The following is a 24,944-nucleotide window of genomic DNA, read 5'->3' on the forward strand; positions in this document are numbered from 1 at the left end:
AAAATTATAGTATACCTAATGATACGATCAATGATGCAGTGATTTTAATTAAGAGTACAATTGTGTTTATGGCAATGATGATGATATCACAAGTATGATGGTATACTGATGATGTGGGCGATGATGCTGATTCGAAGACCAATGCTGGTACCACGTACAAAAAATTAACGCACAAGGATAATTCTGTTACTTTAAGGGGTAGGTTTGGAGTTGTCCATCGATGTGTTGAGAAAGCTACCGGCAAGACATGGGCAGCAAAATGCGTTCGTGCCCTTCGTCGAAAAGATCGGGATGAAATCAAGAGAGAGGTTGAGCTGATGTCAATACTAGAGCACCCAATGCTACTACAATGTGGGGGCGCTTTTGAAGGGCGTTCTTCAATGACCATCATACTTGAACAGTACGTATTCTAATGCAGTTACTCCATGGTATTCTGTATTTAATTAAGTTTTATTTTATTTCTTTCTTATATTGCACAATCAACACCGGTACCACAATTGGGTACACAATGAACAATATAAACAAAGACTGCTGCATATTTGAAAAAGTTGCTATTAATAAAATCTCACAGTTTATACTGAATTTATAATTAGATAATCTGGGATCCACTTTACATAGAATTCAAACAAATTAATCAGATTTGAAAGGCAGAATCACCGTGTGAATTTTTAAAACAATATGGAAGAGAGTTGTTTACCGTTCCACTTGCTTCTAGTTATAAGTTTTAAAAACTATGTATAAATTAGACAATATTGAATTCATGATCTTTTAGAATATAAGATTAATTATGCTTCTAATTCATTTCAAAGGTGGCTACAAATTTGTAATCCTATCACCGTTTTTTATGAATCGATATAATATGAACCAAAAAATCACAAATGTAACTTAATTTTGATGCGAGCAAGTAAAATACGTTTATTCAATTATGTTGATTCAGAATATTCCCTGAATCTTCACGTCCATCTTGATTTATTTGACGTTTTCAGCGTATCTGGTGGGGAGTTATTTGAACGCATCATCTCCGACGACTTCGAGTTCTGTGAGAGCGACGCGGTCATCTTCATGCGGCAGATATGTCTCGGGGTACAACACATGCATAAACTGAACATCGTACACCTTGATCTGAAACCTGAGAATATAATGTGTATGGACAAACGTAGTAATCGAATCAAGATAATAGACTTTGGATTGGCTAGGAAGTTGAAGCCTGGAGAGGCAATGAAAGTGATGTTTGGAACACCAGAGTTCATTGCACCAGAAGTAATCAACTACGACCCTATTGAAACATTAACCGATATGTGGAGTGTCGGGGTTATCTGCTATATTTTGTAAGATTTACCATTCACATGCATATAATTAAATATAATAATATAATATATTACGTAATGCATACTTATGAAGAATTGATTATGTGCCATACAAATATAATGATAAGAATTATTATAAACATTGTTAATGATGGCGCTATTTGTAATGGTCTTTCACACCTGTTCCGGCACGGTTCCGGTCCGGCGAATCGAACATCAATGTTTCGTTTTCACGACGCTCCACGCGGCTATGCGCCAATCGATATGCGTGTAGCCGCGTGAAAACGAAACACTGATGTTCGATTGGAGTTTCCGGCGCCGGACCGGAACCGAGCCGGAACAGGTGTGAAAGACCCTTTTTATATTGTGATATATTTAACATATCGCAACACATATAGCAATTTATGTACATATATATTTAATAACTATTATTAAATACTAATAGTGAAAAGAGACGTAACATATCTAGCAGCACCGTTACTAATCTTATGTAATTTTTATATAAAATGTGTATGTAGGTTGAGCGGCTTTTCGCCATTTCTTGGTGACTCGGATACAGACACTCTGAACAATGTAACTCGAGCGGAATGGGACTTTGACGATCCAGCATTCGACACTATTTCCGAAGATGCTAAAGCATTCATTGAAGCATTGTTGATTAGACTTCCAAGGTAATGTATATGACACAGTACCTCAATGAAAATGAAGTGGTTTTTATCCACCATTTTTAAAACGGTTCGGCTGTTTACTTTGTAAATATTGTGTCTTCAAACAACTACAATATAGAGATGTCGTCATCGTTTTTTTAATTCTCCACTAATACTGATTATTATTACTTTGCAACCCAGTATGTGTGTCCATTGTATGTATTAATGGTAAACAGGTGACGCAAAGGGTTAAATGTTATAGTATATTAATTCATGGTACAGCACATTTCTGCCTTCATGATGAAAGCGACCTTGAAATATGTCGTCGATTTACTCTGGGGACAACCCTTAGGGAGGTAGCTATATAGTTGCTGCTATGTGTACTTATCAAAGGCCCAACTTGACATGCATAAAATAGATAATAGGCCTAATAATAAATGATAATAAACTAACACATCAAGACTCTGTGACGCATTAATACAGAATTATAGATTATGGACGTTTATTAAAACTAGTATTTCTAAAATAAGGGGTTTTATACACACTTTCTTGATGCCAATAACCAAAAACATTTAATTAATTGATTTATTTAGAATAAGAACTTTTTCGTAATTCCAACAATCTTTATCAAGGTAGGCTTCAATAGGCTTATAACGGTCAAAAGTCATGTATTAATTCATGGGTTCGTTGGTAAAGTGAAATGTGTTTTAATATCAAACAAAAAAAGTGAACTAGCGTCATAACTGTACAAATTTGATTTACGATCAAGGGGCTGGCCAGTACTTAACGATGGAAGAGTACATTCAAACAAGTGACTCCTTTTATTTTTCAGGAAGCGTAATTGTGCAGACGAGTGCCTAAGACACGGATGGTTGGCTGGGGACACAAGGCCAAAGGAGACGACTCGACTTTCTACCGAAAAACTAAAAAGATACGTTGCTAAAAGACGGTGGCAGGTAAGTGATTATAAGGATTAGTATAGCTAGTGTAGCTTATATAATTTACCTTTCATTATGGTTTACCGGTGTCGCGCACCATGCAATGGTTTATGATGTAGGGCGAATTGTTGTCATAATTGCATTGACGAGTTTGTTTCCGCTTTAACAAGATACTGTATGCCAAGTAGATGCACAGTACATCACATTCCGAGACTGCTATTACGACTGAGATTACTAGTTTTAAACATTTGAACACGATGATTGTACGATACACCCAATTTTCAACACAGAAATGTATGGACTTATATTTATAGACGAAATCATTATTAGTTATTCATTTTTATAGAGAAGACATTTTGAACATCCAGGTCCCTAATACAATAATATTACAATATTACTCATTGAAATAAATCTGTATATGATTTCCTTTCTGATAAAGTAGAGGATGATCAGGCACAGATTAAGTACATTAAACACCCAATGTACATTTTTTAATAACTCGGATTAGTCAGTGCCACCAAGAGGCATCGGCAATGACCTAAAAAAGTTATTTCGATGTTAGACCTGTTATAATGCAAAGGATTGATGGTTATGATGTGCTTATAGTCTCCCAGGGTTAACAAAGTCTAACCTGTTTTTTACGACAAAAACAACTTCATTTCAAATCTAGAGCTTATTTTAGACATTGCTATTTTCGCTACTAATTATCTTAAAATGAATTAAGAATGGCCTTCCAAACATTACCCCTGTGTGTAATCTGTCTAAACACTATTATACTCCATTGTATATCAGTTGTTTTGTTCTCCAACAAACTCGAATACTGAAGGTACATTATTCCACTTCTTTTTCTCTTGTATTTACATTGATACTGAGTTTGGTTCTTAAGTCAATTAGTAAAGTATTGTTAACCACTCGTGCATTTACTATTCTTCACAAGGGAATGTGTCTCCTAAGTGAGACATTTCGTTGATATGGTATCTCCAATCTAACCTCGAAAAAGAAAATCCCGTTAATGTATAAAAGTAACAACAGCAAACGTTAATACGTATAGGCCTATTGCTTTTATTAGAGAGAAATGTATACTAGTTTTAATTAGTGTAGCAAGTTATTTTGTTTTCATCGGTACGAATAGGCCTAAATGTTATGGATATGTTTGATATTAATAAGAATGGTAAATCATGTGCAATTCAGCATAGCACAGAGTGTTAATTATATGGTTATATCAACATTCGAGAACATATTAAAAGATCATGAAATCAGAAATTCGGTTAGAGTCATTAATAATTATTAATTAATTATTAATTAATATTATTATTATTATAAATTTATAATTACAGAAAACAGCAATTGCATTACGAGCGATCCATCGAATGAACGTCTTAACGATGTTTGGAGGAAAGTCTGAATCTAATTCTGCTGGAAAATCAACCACACTGGAGAAACCAGACGAACTTAGTTTGACCGAAGAACAGAAACCACCCACAAAACGTGTATCGCGATTAAAACGACGAAACAGCATTGTTGATGAAGTCAGACAAAAGTTTGAACCGAATAACAACGACACTGGCATTGATGTTTTCAAAGAAACGATGTTTACAAAGGACAAAACAAGAACCATAATGGCAGAGAAAACACAAACATTTACAAAGCATCGGATGCCTTCGGCTATACTCGACACTCTGAAAGACCAATGTGTTTGTAACGGAGACACTGTAAAGTTTATCTGCAAAATTAATGGCAATCCAAGGCCTGAAGTTTGCTGGTTTAAAAACGGTGACGTCATCGATGAAAATAATCATTTTAAATTCGAGTTTGATGATATATGTCGATATTCTTTGATAATCAACCATGTGACTGAAGATGATTTTGGTCGGTATTCAATCAAAGTAAGCAATACACTAGGTGAATGTGGATCTTCAGCTAACCTGTGTAAAAAGGGTGAGTTATTTTCAATTTATTTAAACGAAATGTATTCTTTTTAATAGCGCCCCCTATTTACACTACTTTTATGATTTCCGGGTTCAATCAATAGATCAGTGGATTGTAATTATCTACAAAATAAATACTAAACATATCTATTAGTTATTTTGCATTAGGCCTACAATTGACAAAAGAATTAACGTTTATTTGCATAGTTATTGTCATAGATTCGAAAACACTAATTAAAATTAGTCTGAAACATTGTATGTGAACTTTAGTAGTTCATGGAAATTAAATAATTGTTCAAATGCATTGAGACACTTTTGAAATAATACATTGAGACCCTTTTGATACTAATCGATTCAGGATTAGGTTTGTAATGTGACCCGACAGCAAGTGGTATAAAGGAACAAAGTGTTTTTGTTTACGCTTTATTATCAATATAGTTTTTTTTTCCATAGTAATAGTCACATTCATGTTTAGAAAGTACATACGAGCTCATTGTAGAAATAACATTTGCATGCTGAATTTTAGGAATAATAAAGAGCAGGGGAAATTTACTGATGACAATAAATCAAAGTGTATTGAAGAAAACACACAAAGTTAGGATTAAAATTATTTTATCGGTTTCTTTGAAATAATTCACATAACAATACAATTATAAAACTTCTGCATTGCTATTGGTCCTAAAATTCAATACTCTCTGTTCTTATAAAGTGATTTCTAGGATTTATGGCAAAACAAATGTGTAGTAAAACTATTGGACCTTTCACATTTCTAGGCCTAATAGTAAACTATATAACTTTGATTATTTTATGAGATAAACTTTTGTATTAATGATGTCATGGAACATATTTCAAATTTTACCCGAAGGAACCATTTTACTGTTGTACTAGATTGATAGACATTAACATAACATTGTTCACCTTTCTTCGTGATTTTGTCTCTAAATCACTCAACTTTAGAACTTACAATATACAATTGTATGTTAGAACTCCTTAACATATTTCATTTCAATAAGCCTTGTCGTAAATCTGGGTGTTAAAGAGTGTTGTTGGTAGCGTGTATATATTATTCATTTGTGTTTCAAGTTTGATCTTTGATTTAATCACGTAGAATCTGTAACAATACCCAGTCTGTAACCATGGACCTAATGAATAAAGAAATTTAAAACTTGCTGAGCATTTATAACTATTGTACTGAGACTACCACGGTGCCACTTTTCTTTATATCATCAACATTTAATAGTTTGGCATCAGTAATTAATTTACGTGGTAATTCCCTTTCGATCTCAATATTATTATAACAATATTCAACAATATTTTTAAAACACATCCGGGTTAATAAATAGTAGTGTAAAAACAAATAAAAACCATTCGGCAAGCCAGCCAAATAAACTAGAGGTATACTATCATTACACCTTGCTTATTAAACCAGTGTTACACTCGTGCTCTATAATCTTCTTCCTTTCCAATACCGATTAACGTCTACCACATACAATAACAACATTAATGGGCAATTAAAACGAGATGAAAGAATGTACATAGTAAACTCAATGGTTTTAAAGTATAGGGGTATAATAGTTAAGTGTATTCCAATACTATGACGATATCCCTACCGTCTTGCTGTGCTTAAATTTATTCTATCATGGCCCCGGCGTGTTACTTTCCAAAAGCGGTGTATAACACTACTAAATGTATTTTATATACCGTAATTGAACAACATCAGAAAACTTTATCAGCCTATACAATGTTCGCAATAAACGCATGGTTCTATGATGCAATGATTACCCATGGAGAAAATAAAAATAAAAATTAGGCCTACTACAGTATATGTAATATAGGTCTAATTTATTTCATTGGGCGTAGAGACTGTTGACGATAGAAAAGATTATATCATAATGTTATTTTGATCAGATGTATTTACTTGTTAATTAGTTCAAATCTGTATGATTTATTGTTTCACCTGTTGAATAAAATGTGACGTATTCGTTGAAAGCACATTCCAGCTCCAACCGAGAAATCAATGGAGCCACATCGTGATAAAAAACATCGGCAATATCTAAATTATTTAAGCAAACAACTGTTACCATGGCACCTACAGAAACTATGAATCCATCTATTGAGATTTATAGAATCGGATAAAGAAATACGGAATGGATTTCAGATTTTGACAGGTTGTTCAGAGGGCATATAAAGAGAGGGCATGATGATATTGTAGCTTTGTAGACGTCTGATCTAAAAACAAGATTTCAAATTCTAATTAATCTCAAGCAATGCCTCAACATCATGCGTTGAACAAAATACAGATTTAAAAGGATTATGTCTACTATGTGTATGACTATTTATGATGATATACAAAAAACATGTGGAAAAAACTATATTTTTATATTAATATTATTATTATTTAGCAACATAATAATTAGGCTTATAATAATAATATATTTTAAACTATTTCTTAATGATACTGTAATAGAATAATGTTACTAAAAGAGCAATGGACCGTTGTAACTATACACAAGAATACGTATTTAAATCAAACATTAACTTTAATATAAATACTGTACTGTGTTGGTGTAAATAATGTTAATATACACTGATTAAGGAAAAAAAGAATACAGTACTTTATACATACTTTCCTTTTATTGAAAAAAAAACCTATTATCGTTTTTTAAAACTACATCTTTACCCTTAAATGAAAATAGAATCGTCCATGTTATCAAGTTACGCTTCATGGGAGTAGCTACTTGTATGAAATTAAGAAGCTCATAACACCATTCCATTCTGTTAGCAGTGAACTCAAACTTGTTTTGGCTCCTGTATCTAATATAGGGGATACAGTGAGTTGCTGCGGCTTACTTGGATGTTTCATGCATCAATTTATAATACTTTTTATTGATCATTGATTAGAATTGTCAGAGGATACAAGAAAGGAGTTTTCTGAAGAGTCCCAAACAAGCTCACAGGAACATTCACCAGATAAACAAAAAAGGTAAGCAGTTAAAAATGGCTATATTTTGTATAAAAATATGTGTATGTTATTCTCAATTAATTATTAGTATTATTATATTATTTGAACAAACATTTCGCATGAATTTAGGTAAATTAAATACATAAGTTGTGTAAATGTGAATGGTGTTGACACTTGATACGGTAAACACGATCGTGCCATGCGATTATTTGAAGGACCGGGTTCAGATCGTGGAACGTTCTATTCTAATCTGACAGGCTATGAGTAGAAAACTGCAATATATTAAGAGTTTTAACGACGGTAAAAAAGTGCTCACTTGTCCTTGGTAATGCAGCCATTATTAAAAAGTAGAAAAGAGAGCAGGTTCACGAATATTTTGTAAATGATGGCCAGTTAAAATATGTTTGTCATTTCGATCAAACTTTTATTTATTTCGTATCTTCAAAATCTGGTTTTGATTAAAATCAAGTTCTAGATCGCCACACCTTAACACTGATAATGCCATATCGGTAGAAAAATTCACAGCAGTGGTCCACATAAACTGATTCTAAAATAGGATGGAATAATTCTGGAAAAATTTGTTTCGACTGATTTGTCTGCGTCATCGCAATACGAGGGATCGCATTGTCAGTTAATACACTCTTCAAGGGTGGTGGGTGTCTTGGATTGTGTTTCATTTCGACTCGGATACCTACTGCTTATATATTAGTAACATAATGCGACTTCGAATCAAAATTTAACCTGTTAAATCGGCATACCATTCGGAGCTTTAACAATAAATAAAATCACGAAATATATTATATAAAATATATTACTTTTTTAATGAATTGTTTGGTAAGATGATATGCATTCGAATCAAAAAAATGATACCCATGTATATAGCATATAGCATACCATTCTGAAGTTGTAATAACAAATAAAGTATATAAAATTAATTTATCTATCTTTCATGACGTACCGTACCGGGTAGTATCTATACTCTGTGTAACTTGACACGCATTGAAATAAATAATAAAGCTATGAAGAAATTGGACTTTTTACTACTGTATATATCCAACACAAGAAGTTATTTTGTTAGTTTCATTCTTTGGTTATTTATGAGTTTTGCGGGACTTTTCAGAATAAAAGAAAGGATCGAAACATTAAAAAGAAAAACTAAACGCATACTAATTATAAACGTTATAGATAAATAATTGAAATGTTCTTTCTAAATGCTATCTTAGGAATGTGAAGAATAAGGAAACCACTAGGGACCATCTTAACACTTTTACCGATTTTTAGGCCGAAATTTAGACACTTCATGGCCTTGGCATTACCACGACTGTCACTGACATTACATATTCTATCTCCACACAGTTCAATAACATGTGGAGAACTATTTTGGCCTCAAAATACATGTACTACAGTAAAGATTCCTACTCGATCCGAAATACCGGATGCCATGCAATTCTGATCCATATTTGGTCATAGGGTAAACTGAGGCGCTTGTGTTTACATTGTGGTTGTAATTCTGCCTTACGGTCTTGTGCGCGAAACGAACATTACTGTTTTACTCGTCAAAATCACAGTGTAGTATTCACAAACCAAACATACTAGTGAATTCTGTACTTCGAAACACAGTTTACAGGGAATTTCAATGGAGTTATCGGCTAATTTAGTCTTTGAGCATATTGCCCTAGTAAAGTACCATGCTATTTGAAAAGACGTAAATCTTTTATTTTAAAAGGTTTGGAATTCTCATCGGTGTAAATGTATACAGTTGATGATTAATGGATGTCGAAAAATATTAACTGTCAATCTTTACCTAGAATAAGAAGTAATAAATCAGTTATTTTCTTGTTTCTTTTAAAATATATATTCTTATTTATTTCCTATTTTGTATGAAAATAATAATCAGGTCTATAACGGTCACGTCATTTTATATTATAGTTATTAATCATTGTCGTTTTAAAGCTATTCATTTAGCATATAATATTTTAAAGAATATTTTCTTATTTATTTATCAGTTTCTGCAAAATAACCAGGGATTTTACTAAAGAACCGGTCTTACCAAAATCTGAATCTGAACAGTCTTCACATTGTGACGTCACCGATCGTGCTGCGCCACCCAGCATTTCAAAGACACCACCGTCGATACTTATATCACGGAATTTAGTCCCGTCTAGTACTATAAAAGCCCTCGTATCACGTTGGAAAGAAACTGCTAAATCACGATCATCAACACGAGCAGTAGTTTCTCTAGGCGCTCGGACACCTGGAAAATTATCCACTAACATAGTCCAACGCTTTTCTAATACAGAAATACAAGGTGCGAATACAGTAGATAGTGTTATTACTGAGAAAAAACAAGTTAATGAAGAAGAAAACAATTCACACAAAGAGCAACACATTCCTGAAGATTTAAAAAATACATCAAACAAATCACCGCGTGTTATTCCAAAACGATCAATACCAGTTCGACATACATATTCAGCTCCTACAGCTTCTAGAAAAACAACAGACAAGGAACAGACCAAACCACAAACTAGTAGGAATAAAAATTCATCAATTAAAAGTCCCAGCAAAAGGGTACCGTTTGGTCAGGTTGGTGTTATTTCTTCGAAACTCGAAGCAAAGCCAAATAAGGAAGCTTCTGCCACCACATTTCAAAGAAAGATAATCAAAACCAATAAAGACATATCGGAGATATCAAAACGATTTTCATTAACAGTACCTGGGAATCAAAGTAAAATTCCTGGACATCTGAAGCCTAAAGAACACGTCAATACATCAAAATCAAAAGACATAAATAAGCCAAAACCTACGCGTATACAGAGCCCTCGATCAGAAATTGTTAAAACTAAAACCGAAAAGTTAAGCCCAAAAAGACGGGGATCGAATCAAAGCTCTACCGGTTTGATTAAACCTACCCAGAACGGAGCCTCATTTAAGGAAATATCTAAGAACAAGGAAGCCGAACCGTCTTTGAAAAAGAAAAAGGAACACCGACTATCATTAAAAGAACCCCCAGGACCAACGAAAACAGAAAACAATCACAAATCAAGGGTTCCAGTGTCTCCTAGATCAAGTTTAGCATATGCAAAACAAAAACTGCAAGAACCGAAGAAAATGTCTGTTAGAAAAACCGTTGAGTTATCCCCAGGACGCACTAAAGGCATCGGAGCACTTGCTGCAAAGTTTGAAACTAAAAATAAAATTGAAACTTCACCTACTACTAAATCAATAAAAGCAGAACCGTCGTTTGCCTCAAGATTCCAAAAGGTTAATGATAACATCACTACAAATGGAAAAGCAAAAGATGTTGGTAATTTTAATCACTCTCCAGTGAAGAAGCCAACTAAACCTCCGGCATTTGGGTTGAAACCAAAACGGGAGTCTTGTCGAGCTGGTGGTAGGGCCTCGTTTCACTGTACTGCTTTTGGAATGAGCAAACCAGACGTGACTTGGAGTTTTAATGGCACAACGTTGGAGAATTCAAAGAGACACAAGATTCACATTGACAAAGGAATCTACTACCTGGAGATAATTGATCTTGTTCTCGAAGATGCTGGGACATATATTTGCAAGATGGAGAATGCTGCTGGGAGTGTGGAGTCACCGGTGGAGTTGACCGTTAGAGGTGAGTAAAGATAACCCTTTAAGTCATAAAACACGACAGGATAGTGTCATAGGTAAATTGGATTAGGTTATACCTTGTTAAATATCTGTACGGTTGTAGTACTGGGTCATTTATATTATTATAAATAATTATATTTAGCAAATGTCATATCTGATGGTTATTTATGTGCCTAAACATAGTTCCTTATAAATAATGCACTAATCTCCATTGTGCTATTAAATATCAAATACTGTACTCGCTTTTCTACTAAAATAGTAAATACCATACAAATACCACAAAGTCAATTATATACCACATATTACACACAGTATATTTCGTTGTAGTAATAATAATGTATTTTTGCTATATTTCCAAGAAAGTGATTCTTACTGACCTAGCTAGAATAAAGTAATATTGTCTAAAGCTTGAAATACACCAATACTACCTATGTCTTTAGCTTTACAATTAAACTTCTCATTTTCAAGGTGCTTTGCTTTTATAGCACACAATGTCAGGTGTCAAATATTCGTTGTACGTGATGAAATTGGACTGTGTAATAATTATATTGAAGACCAGCCGATGTGACTCCAACATGTTGTCACGTAACACTGCGGTCGCTTTAGCTTAACCTATAGATTCTTAAAACAAAATTAAACTAACTATAAAAACAATATTCAGTTCGGTAGTACACATAAAGAGCATAAAAATATGAGACTATATAAAGAGAACATATTATAAAATGTCAAATCGCGAGATTTTTACAATGTTAAACTATCTAGTGCGTATAAATGAAATACGATATTTACATTAATTTGCAAAAACGAAACATTTGTAAGCATACCTAAAATGAGAATAATTTAAAAATGTGAAAATAACGACATTCATTACTAAGGAAAATTACAATAATAAAGAATTATTATAAACTTTTCATAAGTCACAGTATAAATTAAAGAACAAAAATAAATCAGTTGCCTGTATCTTCCTTAAACAATTAATATAATTCAAAGATGAATGAACCATAGATGATACCGGTTACAACGAACCAATGACATAAATTCACAATTTAATATACTAATGCACTTAACATTTTATTACCCCCTAGTGCCAATCAATCATGTAACATTGTACATTACAATCACATTAATACCCCGGTGAGCATGCCTAGTGTGCGTCAAAAACCAAATGCATTATTAAACGGTTTCGTCTACTACAAGTATGTAGCCGGCCTACTCATTAGTAAAGGCATATAGATATAATTTGCAAGTTCAAGGATACACCATCGTTAAGTGATATACTTGTTATAGGTTTAATGTACATAATAATGTACAGCATATAATATCCAAGTGTTTAATTTTATTTAATTAATATATTTTAACAATTTTAGATAATCAAAAACGTTTTCAAAATGGACTAACGCCGACCTCATCTCCAGTAGCTAATTCGTAAGTTTTTAATTTTTGTTTGCAATAGTTTTTTATGTCATCATAAGATAGTAAATATGTCATGTATAATTATCAGTTTCGTATTAAACAATACAATATATTGATCAAAATATCACAGTACAGTTTATAAAATGAGTGTTGTCATACAATGTTCATTATCAACTGTATTGGGTTAAATGACAAACAAACGTTCCAACGCTATTAGTGATTCTACTATTAGTGATAACCTTGTTATAATAATTAATTAGTATTAACCTTGTAAAAACCTATTTAATGAGGTTTAAATACCATGGATTAAAATAAGATTATACCCATGATTCAAATAGAAATCTGTTAAATCGTTCATCAAATTGTTTTTCGTGATTTAATACACGAAGTAATTGAAAACGACCGGCATGCGCCGAGTGATTTCCTGAAAAGTGCAAATTCAACTTTAAAAAAACAAAAGAACAATTTTAACTGTTCGCGTATTGTGCTTGTATATTTGTTTGTTTTGTTGCTTGTCTTCTTGATGTTAATTTTATAAAATATCTTTTAAAGCATTAATACAATAGTGATTGATTGATTATTTGTGATTTAAGTAAAGTTATCTATATTATTTAAATATCATTCTGAATTAATAATGTTTGCCTTTAGAAACAGCAAGAGTCTGTCTGTCTCTTCGTCAACAAAATTAAACGCCTTCCAGAAGTTCAACGACCTTTGTAAAACAAATGGGAGCCCTTCTAGTAATGGGGTGAACAAATCACCAATTGAAGTCTCTACAAAAAGAGAGAAGACATCAACGACAATTAAACTGTCTAGCACCGTAAAACAAAATGATGAACCAAAGAAGTTACAAACAAAAACTTTAAAATTCGAATTAAAAAGAGGTCAGCCGAGCGTGAAGCCTAAATCAGACGACAATGTTGACTCACCAGTAACACCACAAACAATCACCAAGACTAACGTAACGAAAGACGAAGCCTCACCAAAGCAAGCATTATTGACCAGAGATTCTACAGATACAACAGAATCAACTTCCATAAAGAGGACGTCTTTATTGACACCGACAAAGTTTTTTACCGACTCGGACGTAGCTTCACCTAAGAGGACCTCGTATTCAAACCCCACGTCGACAACAAAGGTCCCAGTGGTGGTTGATTTGACATCTCCTGCTACGACGAACAAATCTTCAGAGGTAGGTGAATCAAATTCACCTAATCAAACATCGATAACTACAACGTCAAAAGTCAAAGCAGTAGCGGAACCAACCTCACCAAAACAAACAGTGTCATCGACGTCAAAAACAACGGTTACACTGTCGAGTGGTGTAGAACAAACCTCACCAAAACGAACAGTACCGACAACAGCTTCTAACGTTCCCATTAGTGTCGAAGCAACGACACCCACACGGACATTAATTCCGAAGACACAAAAAGTGACGCTCAAAGTCCAGCAACCACCACAATTTACATCTCGCCCAAAGTCGCAGACAACCAAAGAATCTAAGTTAGTCAAGTTCACCTGCACTATAACTGGTGACCCCATTCCCGATGTGAAATGGATGAAAGACGGTAAAGCTATACCAGAAGAAACAAGAATAAAGATATTAGAAAACGAGACAGAACATATCATAGAAATAAGTGATGTTATTCAAAGTGATGCAGGTCGATATTCATGCGTTTTGAGCAACCCTGCAGGAAAGACAACTGCAAGTTGTCAGTTATCTGTACAAGGTATTCAATGATTAATTATTCTTTTTCTTCTAAATGTATGTATTTATTGTGATAATTGTGTCCTGACTATTACCAAAGGGAGGTACTCAATTGATATAGAATTAAGAATTCATATTTTGAAATTCTCAAATATGGGGAATATTTTAAGTACCATACCTCCTTCAGAATATAACTTTGTCTAGACACAATGTAATGATTTTAATTTTTTTTTCCAGCCAATCCATCAACGTCACCAAAAGCAGAACATCAGTTTCCTCCAACCTTTCTACGAAAACTTTCAGATCTAAAATGTAAAGATGCAGAATCTGTGAGCTTTGAATGTCGTGTGTCTGGTACACCTAAACCAAATGTCAGTTGGTTTTTTGAAGGAAAGCCCATTACCCAGGATGATGTATACCAAATATCGTTCGATGAACTGGTAGCTAAGTTAACCATTGCTGAAGTTTTCCCAGAGGATGGCGGCAATTACACATGTACGCTTACTAACCCAGCCGGAACTATTTCATCTACTGCTAGATTGGAAGTTGAAGGTACTTTTAGTTAGTATTTATTGAGTGAATTTCAACTTGTTAGTAGGCCTTCAAGTGCAGTTTTACGATGATAAAAAATATGCCGATTTACAATAAACTCCAGCTGGTTCCATTAAAAACCACATTGTTTGACAATCCCTTCTATTGAACATTTACTATTGCAAATCTATAATAATAATAAGACTTATACAGCGCACATATCCACAAAAGTGCTCATGCTCATGACAATTTGAATTTATTAAAAGCGTTTTAAACAAACAAATTCTGGTTTATGTTGATTAGCCCATGGACCTTAGCCAAGTATTTCTTTTTTTCGTTTACTCAGCTTAATTTAGTTTAATCGTTGTTAAATCTAATTTATTGAGTTACATGATATAAAATATATTATTCTAATTGTTTAGAAGCAATTGAGATAAATGGAAGTGAATCAAATGGACCCATGTCGAACAGTATCGACCTAGCAACCATTCCAGAAAAAACATCAACTCCAGTAAAAAGTACTTCAGCGAAAATCGTTACCAAACCGTTAAGTCCAATTGTAATGACAACTGCGCCCGAGTTTCTAAAGAAACTCACAGATGTTACGGTTGATGATGGATCTTCATTGACACTGAAGGTTGAGGTCAAAGGTAAAGCATTAAACTCTCACAATTTACGTAGAAATGGAGGTTGAAGTAAATCCCATCGTTAAAATAAATACATGTTAATTATGTGATGTCTTCGCTTAAATCTTTCCCTCATTTTATTAACATTGAGCTTGCTGATTCGAATTGTGATTATGATTGATTTTATCAACTTTTTTTAGAAAATAATTTCCATATCATAATACAATCGATCAATCAAAACAAACTCTTCAAGAATATATTTTATACATTAAACACTGCTTTGCTAGTAATATTTAAATTAAAGAAACCACTATGGTTAAGTTTGACGTAAACAACATTTTTAAAAAGACATTTTTCATGGAATATCTAAGTAAATAGCACCGGTATATATCCAGTGGTAAACACCTCATTCAATCAGATTATTGTGATATTAATTTGACGTTAAACCGCAGGTATTAATTTGTTACGAAACATATTTTGATTCTCCCTAGGATTGTTGCTATAGGCCGTATGATTTGGTTATTAAGCCCCGAGTAAAATAATTTGACATTGACAGGATACAGTTTGTATTTTTGTGTAAAGTTGGCATTTTCAAATCAACTGATTCTCTTCCGAAAATGGAATCTATATAAAACATGATAAACACAATTGTACTAATTTTAGGATCTCCTGCACCAACGGCTCTCTGGTTCTTCAAAGATGAAGAGATTATAGAAGAAGAGGATTTTAAGTTTGTATCTGAAGGAAACACCCTGTCACTGGTGATAGCAGAGGTCTATCCTGAAGATGCAGGGATGTACACCTGCGTTGTTACAAACTCGGAAGGAAAAGCTTCGACATCGTGCAAGGTTCTTGTAGATGGTATGTAGCAATAGAAGAAAACCAATTAGTTAAAACAAAATAACAAATAACATTAGGCCTATCTATAATCACAAACCATTGTATTTAATGTTTGTAACATACGGATATAAGTTACTGTTACTTAGTCTATATTAAAGTAAATCCACTCCATTGATATTATTATGGTATTAAGGCAGGCTGCTATTTTCTTTTTCTGTGTTCTTATTATTTCAATCTGTCGTCTTCTTACTCAATTTCAGATCTTGTTTGTTTCTCTACTATTAGGGATACTATGGTAATATCTTATACTGTAGTTTAAGAATATTGCTGTGTTTATGCATGTATATGTTATCTAGATGGTGTGTTTTACGGGTTGTTTTTACTAATGTCAATAATTGGTATTACAAATAGGTGAAGTGAAGTGTTTTAGTTTGTTACTTTACTTTATTATCAATTTGACAAACCTACTGCTTTCAAGATTCGTTGAAGGTGACACTTACCTAATCACTACGTCTTACTGGCAATCACATTAAAGATGTTATTGTTTGCATGGTATTTTATGTCTAAGTTAATTACTTAGATACTTACTTACTTAAATAAATGTTGTTTTATGCATGTTGATGTTTTGATAAAGACAGTAAGTGTGTTTCAATTGAAAGACATGAACAATGTATTGTTCGTTTACAGAATCTGGTGACGTCGGAATTCCTCCAAGTTTCATGCAAAAACCTCACCAGATGAATATTGACGAAGGGACTATAATAACACTGACTTGTAAAGTGGATGGGGATCCCGAACCAAATGTATTCTGGTATAAAGAAAGCCGAATCATCCAGCCTAGTGATCGAGTGCAGCTCGTATCTAAAGGTTTCTCTCACAGTCTGCGTATTCCAGCCGCCATTGTTACGGATACTGGGAGTTACACGTGTATTGCTAAGAATGAGGTTGGAGAAGAAAAATGCACCGTGTCTGTAATGGTTCACCAGATAGAAGAGGAGCATACCGATTTTAGATCACTTTTAAAATCAAGGTATCTAATATAAATAGGCCTATATTTAGTTGGTATGGTTTTTGTTTTTGGAAAACAGAGCGGAGGATCCAAAAATATGTATTCGCTCGTAAACGCCTGAATTATAGGATAATTCGGTCATAATGCTTCTTTTCTAGACATAACCTAAAAACATTGTATGAGTCGGCGTATAAAGGTAGACACATACACTAATGTTCAATATGTTTCCTGTAATTTGAAGATAATTAAACTCTATTGGTTTTTGTATTGTTGTTTGACATGGCACTTCCTAGTAGTATCATATCCCTAACTAAAAAAAAGAATAGCCTATCACATAAAGTAGAAAATAATGAAAATAAACAGGCGGGAACTAAAGACACAAATATCCCGACTCTCTCCTTTTTTATCTGAAATTATTAAGGTTGGATCCTCTTGTAACTAAAACTATTTATATTGTTTTTAAAGGCCGAAACTACAGAAGATGGACAACATTAACCAAAGCGAAGAAGAGAACGAAGCAGGGCAGTTAGACTTCCGTCATGTTTTAAATAAATCAAAATCCGAAGAAGAAGAATCACAAGCGGCGACTGATGCTGCTATCAAAGATTCGGAAGCAGAACAACTCGACTTTCGTCATCTCCTTACCCGTCATGTACAAACTAAACAACATCCTAAATTTACCAATGAATTATCGGATGCTATGGTAGATGAGGGTAGTTCAGCCGTACTGGTTTGCAGTGTGGTAGGAACACCAGTACCTACTATCATCTGGAAATTTAAAGGGAAGGAAATTAAAGAATCTAAATATTTTAGAATGAAGTACGAAGGTATGATATGATTAATTGGAACACCAACAACGAAACAGTTATAAAATAATTTATAATAAGTAATTTAAATATGTTCTTTTTGCAAATTTACAAATCTAAAAGTAATGCACACGTGTTGCTAAAATTAGATTAATTTGTGTTGGTCGGTGTCGGCTTGCATTGCAGCTTGCACTACAGAAGCTGTACCATAGTAATTCATTAAATGTTGTGAATTAATTTAAATTAAATCGATGGTTAATAGGCTTCCATTGTCTCTCGTGGCTTTCTACATATTGATATGAATAATACAAATTAATTATATCAATTACATTGTCTATAATTTAAATAACTAATTACTGTTTCATTTGTTCCATTTTTAATTATGTAGTTTTATGGATTTCTACTTAGATAATGTAGCACAGCTTTCCATCTCTGAAACATTTGCTGAAGACGAAGGCGAATATGTGTGTTTAGCCACAAACAGTGCAGGTACAGCAAAATCAGTCGCTGATCTTCGAGTCAAAGGTGAGAATTTGAAACTGAAACCTACTATTAAGCACCTTAGAGTTCCCTTTCCGATGCTTATGTTTCTAAACAAAGGAGGCTTCACAGGCTATTGGAAAATGTACATAATAGGATGAATACACGATCATATACGAAGATAAGGCCAAGTGTTTTGTGTATTCATTTAATCAATAAAATTGCACTCTAAAGGAACGTTCACAGAAATCAATCTAAGTTGTTCGATGTTTGTTACAACAAAATTATTTTCATTATATTTAGCATGTGATGAAGACGAACTGGAATACGTGAAGGACAACAGTACCGACAACATTGTAACTACAAAGCCTAATGATGACGTTGATAGCACTTTTCACAGTCCAATTTCTGCAAAGTTAAAGACACCTGTCGCGAACGCTGTTGGTCACAAAGTTGCCTCCTTTACCATGAACGCCACAGCAAAACCATTCGGAGATTCAAGTTCAAAGATGCCTGACGTCTCTCCACCAGAATTCATTGAAGAACTCTGTGATGAACCGATTATTGAAGGAAGTGCTGCCAGGTTGGAGTGTCGTTTAATAGGTGACCCCGAACCGGTGGTATACTGGTACAAAGATGGCAAAGAATTGAAAGAGGGAAGAAAGTATAGTTTTGAGTTTGATGATGACGATATCGTTGCACTGGTTATAAAAGAAACAACTATGCGAGACCTGGGTAAATACGCATGTAAAGCCGTCAACTCGCTTGGAACAGTAGAATGTTCAGCACAACTTATTATTGAAGGTAAGGTATCCACCTGTTAGTAATGCTTTTGTCTATATATGCTAGAAAGGACAAACGCCTTCTCAATATTGTGATTACACATCCAATATAAGTCACATATCGTTTGTATTTGTTTTAGTTACCTTTGAATACACAGTAATTAATTCCATTTAACCCAGGCAATGCTGCCTGCCTTTATTTTATATTTAGGCCACTTTTATTCCCAACACAAAAGTATATAATCCACATTTGTATTTGCAAAAAAATAATGAAGATGTTTTTCAAATTTAATCATTTTCCTATAGCACCACCAAAAATTGAGAAGTATCCTCGTAACTTGATTACATGTGCGGGGAAAGACATTTGTATCACCTGTAAAATATCCGGGACACCAGAGCCTGACTTAGAATGGTACAGAGGCAAAAAGGAGATTACCGAAGGAGGAAGAATAGAGATGGAAGATGTTGATGACGATACGATGCTGTACATACGTAACGCTAAACAGGACGATAGTGGTATTTACAAGTTGGTTTTGACCAGTGATTTAGGGACGGACAGTTGTACTATTTCCGTTAGCGTTGTGGGTAAGTTTGTCGTTACATTGTAAACATGCGTTCAATGGAACTATATTCTAATAATATGAATCTATTATAAAAAATAGAGAGTTTGTACTTTTTTTGTCCTGGAGTCGAGGAGGGGGTGGTTAGTAGTATATTACTGGAATTGATTATTAATTTTATTTCAGACAAACCGGACCCTCCTTCAGGGAAACCGGTGTCATCAAACGTTAGTCGGACATCATTAACACTCTCTTGGAGTGGCTCACCATACGATGGTGGTAGTATTATCACTGGCTACGTGGTTGAGATGAGCAAGGTCAATGAAGATAACTGGACTAAGCTTACCACGGCTAAAAGTACATCGTATGTTGTTCGCGGTCTGGTTCCTGAAAAGATGTATTGTTTCAGAATAAGGTCTGAGAATGCTTATGGAGTAAGTGACCCAGGGATGACATCTGACCCTGTTCGGACAACTGAAACCAAAGTACAAAAGGAATCTAAAGCAGATTCGGGAGGCAAGTGATAATTGTAATAATTGTTGACAACTCGATTTGTTTAATATCGCGAATAAGTGTCAACGTATATACTTTTATCTCATTATTATTTGTATCATTTTACACAGTTTTTGTATTTAAAAAAAATAAAAGTCCTTGCAAACTCATACATTCTTTACGCTTTGGTGCCAAATTTTAAGTAACATGGAAATAATTAAATCATATTAAACCATTAACTTACCTAATTTTATATGGTTTTAGACGAAGGCGAATGTCCATTTGAGGCAAGACACGTGGTGATAAAATCTGAAGATATTAAGAATTCGTACGACATTCAAGAGCAGGTCGGAAAGTAAGTATTATGCACGTTCTGTGGACACCTTGCCAACACTTTCCTCCATTCATCGCTGAGATCGAATATTCTATAGATATAAAATGTGTTACCGGTATTGTTTAATGTGATTTATTTTAGGGGTCGATTTGGCATTGTTCATAAATGCATGGAGAAAGCAACCGGCAAGATGTGGGCTGCAAAATTCATAAAGACCAAAGCATCAGAGAAAGAATCGGTAAAAGCTGAAATCGAAATAATGAACCAATTACAACATCCAAAGCTTATTCAATGTGTTGACGCATTCGAAACGACACGTGAAATAATTATGGTTTTAGAATTGTAAGTTGTTATCATTTTATATATAAGATGGATTCGATGATTATGATAATAGCGATCATGATAATGACGATCATGATAATGATGATCAAAATAAACATATTTACGTAAATTAATTATGATTTTACAAGATGCTTGTTGTTTGAGGTCATAAGGTAGGATAAATTCCATAATAAAGATGTCGATGATTATGTGTGTGAAATAATGTTGTGGCAGCGAAATGTGTCTGTGGAATGGTAATAAAGCTATAATAGTTTACTTACTTCCTTATCTAAAACACACAGGTTATTTTATGACTAACAAGCAATAGTAAAAACGCCCTCTACTGCACTACTGACATACATATTCTGTTGGAATGTTTTATATAGCATAATTATATCAGCGTCACGTTACCAATTAAATCATTATTATACCTTCAGGCATATTATAACATATGAATTTCATCAACATTGTAATATAGGCCCAATTATAACATGCATACATCTTGTTTTACAGTGTACGTGGCGGAGAATTATTCGAACGGGTAATCGATGACGACTTCGTTCTAACTGAAAAAGATGTAATCATGTTTATGCGTCAAATATGCTCTGGAGTGAAACACATGCATTCTCAAAATATTCTACATCTGGATCTAAAACCAGAAAACATCCTGTGTACAGACACCACTGGAAATTCCATCAAACTCATTGACTTCGGGTTGGCGCGAAAGTTTGACCCGAAACAGTCTGTAAAAGTCATGTTCGGAACCCCTGAATTTGTGGCCCCGGAAGTTGTTAATTATGAGAAAATTGGTTATAAAACAGATATGTGGAGTGTTGGCGTTATCTGTTACATTCTGTAAGTTTTAAATTCACGTTGGCATTCTTGGTCTAAAAAAATTAATATTGGCATGTATGAACATTATTTTTAAAAAAGTGTCGAAAAGAAAATACTACACGTAATAAACATACTGTTTTGTGTACAGTATTTAATATAGCTCAGCGCTTACTGGTTTTAAATTGATTGATATTTATTTATTTGTTTAGCTTAAGTGGGCTTTCTCCATTTATGGGAGACAATGACGCAGAGACACTGAGTGCAGTTACCATGGCAGAATGGGATTTCGAAGACGAATCATTCGATGAAATATCAGACGAAGCCAAAGATTTCATCGAAAAGCTCTTGTTGAAAAGCAAAGAGTAAGTTGACAGATTGACCGATATAAACTAACTAACTTACTGACGAATTTGCTGAATATCACACGTGCAGATGACAAATATTGACCACTTCACAGAAAATATCTTAATCTTAACTATCCACTATAACAAATAACTCAAAATAGATTTGTCTAAACGATAGAATTTGGAATTGGTTCCCATTTATCAAACTATTTATGTTGGCAAATAGAAATTTTCAATTCAAAACTATACTACTGAATTTAACTATGTATTACAAAATAAAATAAATATATTTTCATTACTTTTTGTCTGTGAACAGTACACGGATGTCTGCAGGTGATGGTCTTGAACATATGTGGCTTACCAAAGACACCAAAACTATGAAGACCACAAAGATTTCCACTGATAAACTGAAAAAGTTCGTCGCTAGAAGACGATGGCAGGTGAGCATAAAATACTCTCTCTAACAATCGTTAATTTAAGTATTCATACACAGATACTTCAATAGATAATGTCAAAAGTAGGGTCTACTAGATTTAAACCCACTGTGTTCTCAAACGTTACATTATGGGCCATTATTTTAAAATAATAATTTTTTACTATTTTTAGAAAACGGCAAACGCGGTTAGAGCTATTTCACGTATGGCTTCACTATCCATGTTCGGTGTTCGCAACCGTTCCTTGAGTCAAGATGACGGTACGAGCGGTGGATTGACACCATTCTCAAGCATACTAAAAGCAAAACGTGAAGAAGCCAAAAATGTAAACAACATAACCAAAACTAAGGAACCAGAAGTCGATATCAACTTGAATGAGACCGGTACGACTAAATTATCAAGTAGACGAAATCGGAAATTTACAGAAGAAAAACGTTCATCTATTGATAGTGACGAAAGTCCAATCAAAAAACGATCTTCTTCTGATGGGTCCGTAAAGAAGTTATCTACCGACTCTTTCTCAAGGTTTGGAAGTAAATCATCACTACCATCACCAAATATCGAAATTAAAACTGAGTCAAGTAGTAGAGCATCGGGGGAGCAGAAAATATGGCCACCTTCAGGACAAAAAGCTACGAGAGACGCCGTCATCAACAAGGAAGCTAAGCCTAAGTTTTTGAAAAAAATACGCAGTACAACTGTCTTAGAAGGCCAGAAAGCACAATTTAATTGTATTGTGATTGGTGATCCTCTCCCAGATGTAACATGGTACCAAGACGGACTAGAACTGCCAGAAAATGGGCGATTTACAGTTGAAAAATCCAGTGATGGCACGTGTTCTTTACGCATAACGAATGTGGTGGAAGACGATGACGCAGAGTACACCGTGAAAGCTATCAACGTAAATGGTGACGTCACGTGCACAGCTGAGCTCGTAGTTGACCTTAAATAAAACCACAATTTAAATGCCTTGCCAAGTGATAATAATGAATGATTGTATAGCATGTGAGTGTATTGATAAATACAAAAAAATTATATAATAATAATATATATTCAAAAACGTGACTAGGTCAGTGGCGGCGTTAGATATATAATAATATATTACGGTATTGTTTATTATAGGTTATACAATAACAAACTTCCTTTATATTACATATAATTATTTCTTGCTATTTGATAAATAATATTAAACAGAAAATACGCCTAATGAAATCGATGACGTCAGATGTTGACGTATAATTTTAATCAATGTGATAATCTTACTTTTAAATTAGGACCAAAATGCAACAATTATTCTAACTGTACTAGATATAATTAATTATACTGTAAATAGATTTCTATATAGTGTTGTAGTTTATTTTAAGATGATTTGAATTGCCCTAGTTAAGTGTCTTGATTGAAATTGTATGTTTTAAGATCATCAGTTAAGCCTACTGGTTATTCTGATTGGCACTTAAGTGTCAATTCACGGATGGGTAACAAACACGGCTGTGTTTGGTACGCTACCATTCTGTGGTACCACCCAGGCATACACTAATATTCATATTGTACTTGAATACTGCACAATGTAAACATATTATATTACCAGGTAGATATTTATTATCGATATCAAAGGAATAATTGCATATTTACAGTAAGTTTATATCTTGATTTTAATTAGCATAATTATTGTAAATAGTATTCATTCGTTCCAACGAACTATAATATCATGGCTATACAATATTTCAAAGGAAATTAATTTAGAGTTTATTCCTTTACTTTGTATGGGATATTTTATATTATAATTCTTATTATGTAGCTGATTTAGCTTTATATTCTTTTGCTAAAGATTTATTACGTATTAAAGTTCATTAGATTAAAATTTTGTAAGATAACACATAGATTTACGTATTAAAATGCAGCCAAAGAAAGTGTTAATGTTGTTACACGAATTATAAACCCAGAGACAATGGAAAGATTAAGGGGTACTACAGTAAAATCTCTCATTTGTAACACTCCTCATACTTTGGAAATGTATGTCTTAACAGTACGGT

The 24,944-nt window shown here is 33.7% G+C and overlaps 1 protein-coding gene across 1 annotated transcript; it reads left to right on the forward strand.

The window, feature by feature from the left end:
- The first annotated feature begins 202 nt into the window (after positions 1 to 202).
- On the forward strand, positions 203 to 24,848 carry LOC144842324 (myosin light chain kinase, smooth muscle-like). The gene is made up of 24 exons (XM_078698764.1): positions 203 to 400; positions 987 to 1,328; positions 1,826 to 1,978; positions 2,787 to 2,910; positions 4,230 to 4,830; positions 7,722 to 7,803; positions 9,789 to 11,401; positions 12,765 to 12,822; positions 13,459 to 14,540; positions 14,756 to 15,070; positions 15,472 to 15,699; positions 16,339 to 16,536; positions 17,203 to 17,545; positions 17,990 to 18,351; positions 18,739 to 18,855; positions 19,114 to 19,614; positions 19,899 to 20,177; positions 20,339 to 20,668; positions 20,909 to 20,999; positions 21,120 to 21,320; positions 21,813 to 22,154; positions 22,343 to 22,495; positions 22,794 to 22,917; positions 23,084 to 24,848. The coding sequence occupies exons 1-24, from the start codon at positions 318 to 320 to the stop codon at positions 23,861 to 23,863; spliced, it is 8,502 nt and encodes a 2,833-aa protein (XP_078554890.1). The 5' UTR covers positions 203 to 317; the 3' UTR covers positions 23,864 to 24,848.
- The last annotated feature ends 96 nt before the right edge of the window (positions 24,849 to 24,944 follow it).

The sequence above is a fragment of the Antedon bifida genome, chromosome 1 (genome assembly GCF_963402885.1).
Source record: "Antedon bifida chromosome 1, ecAntBifi1.1, whole genome shotgun sequence".
In the NCBI taxonomy this organism is placed as follows: Eukaryota; Metazoa; Echinodermata; class Crinoidea; order Comatulida; family Antedonidae; genus Antedon; species Antedon bifida.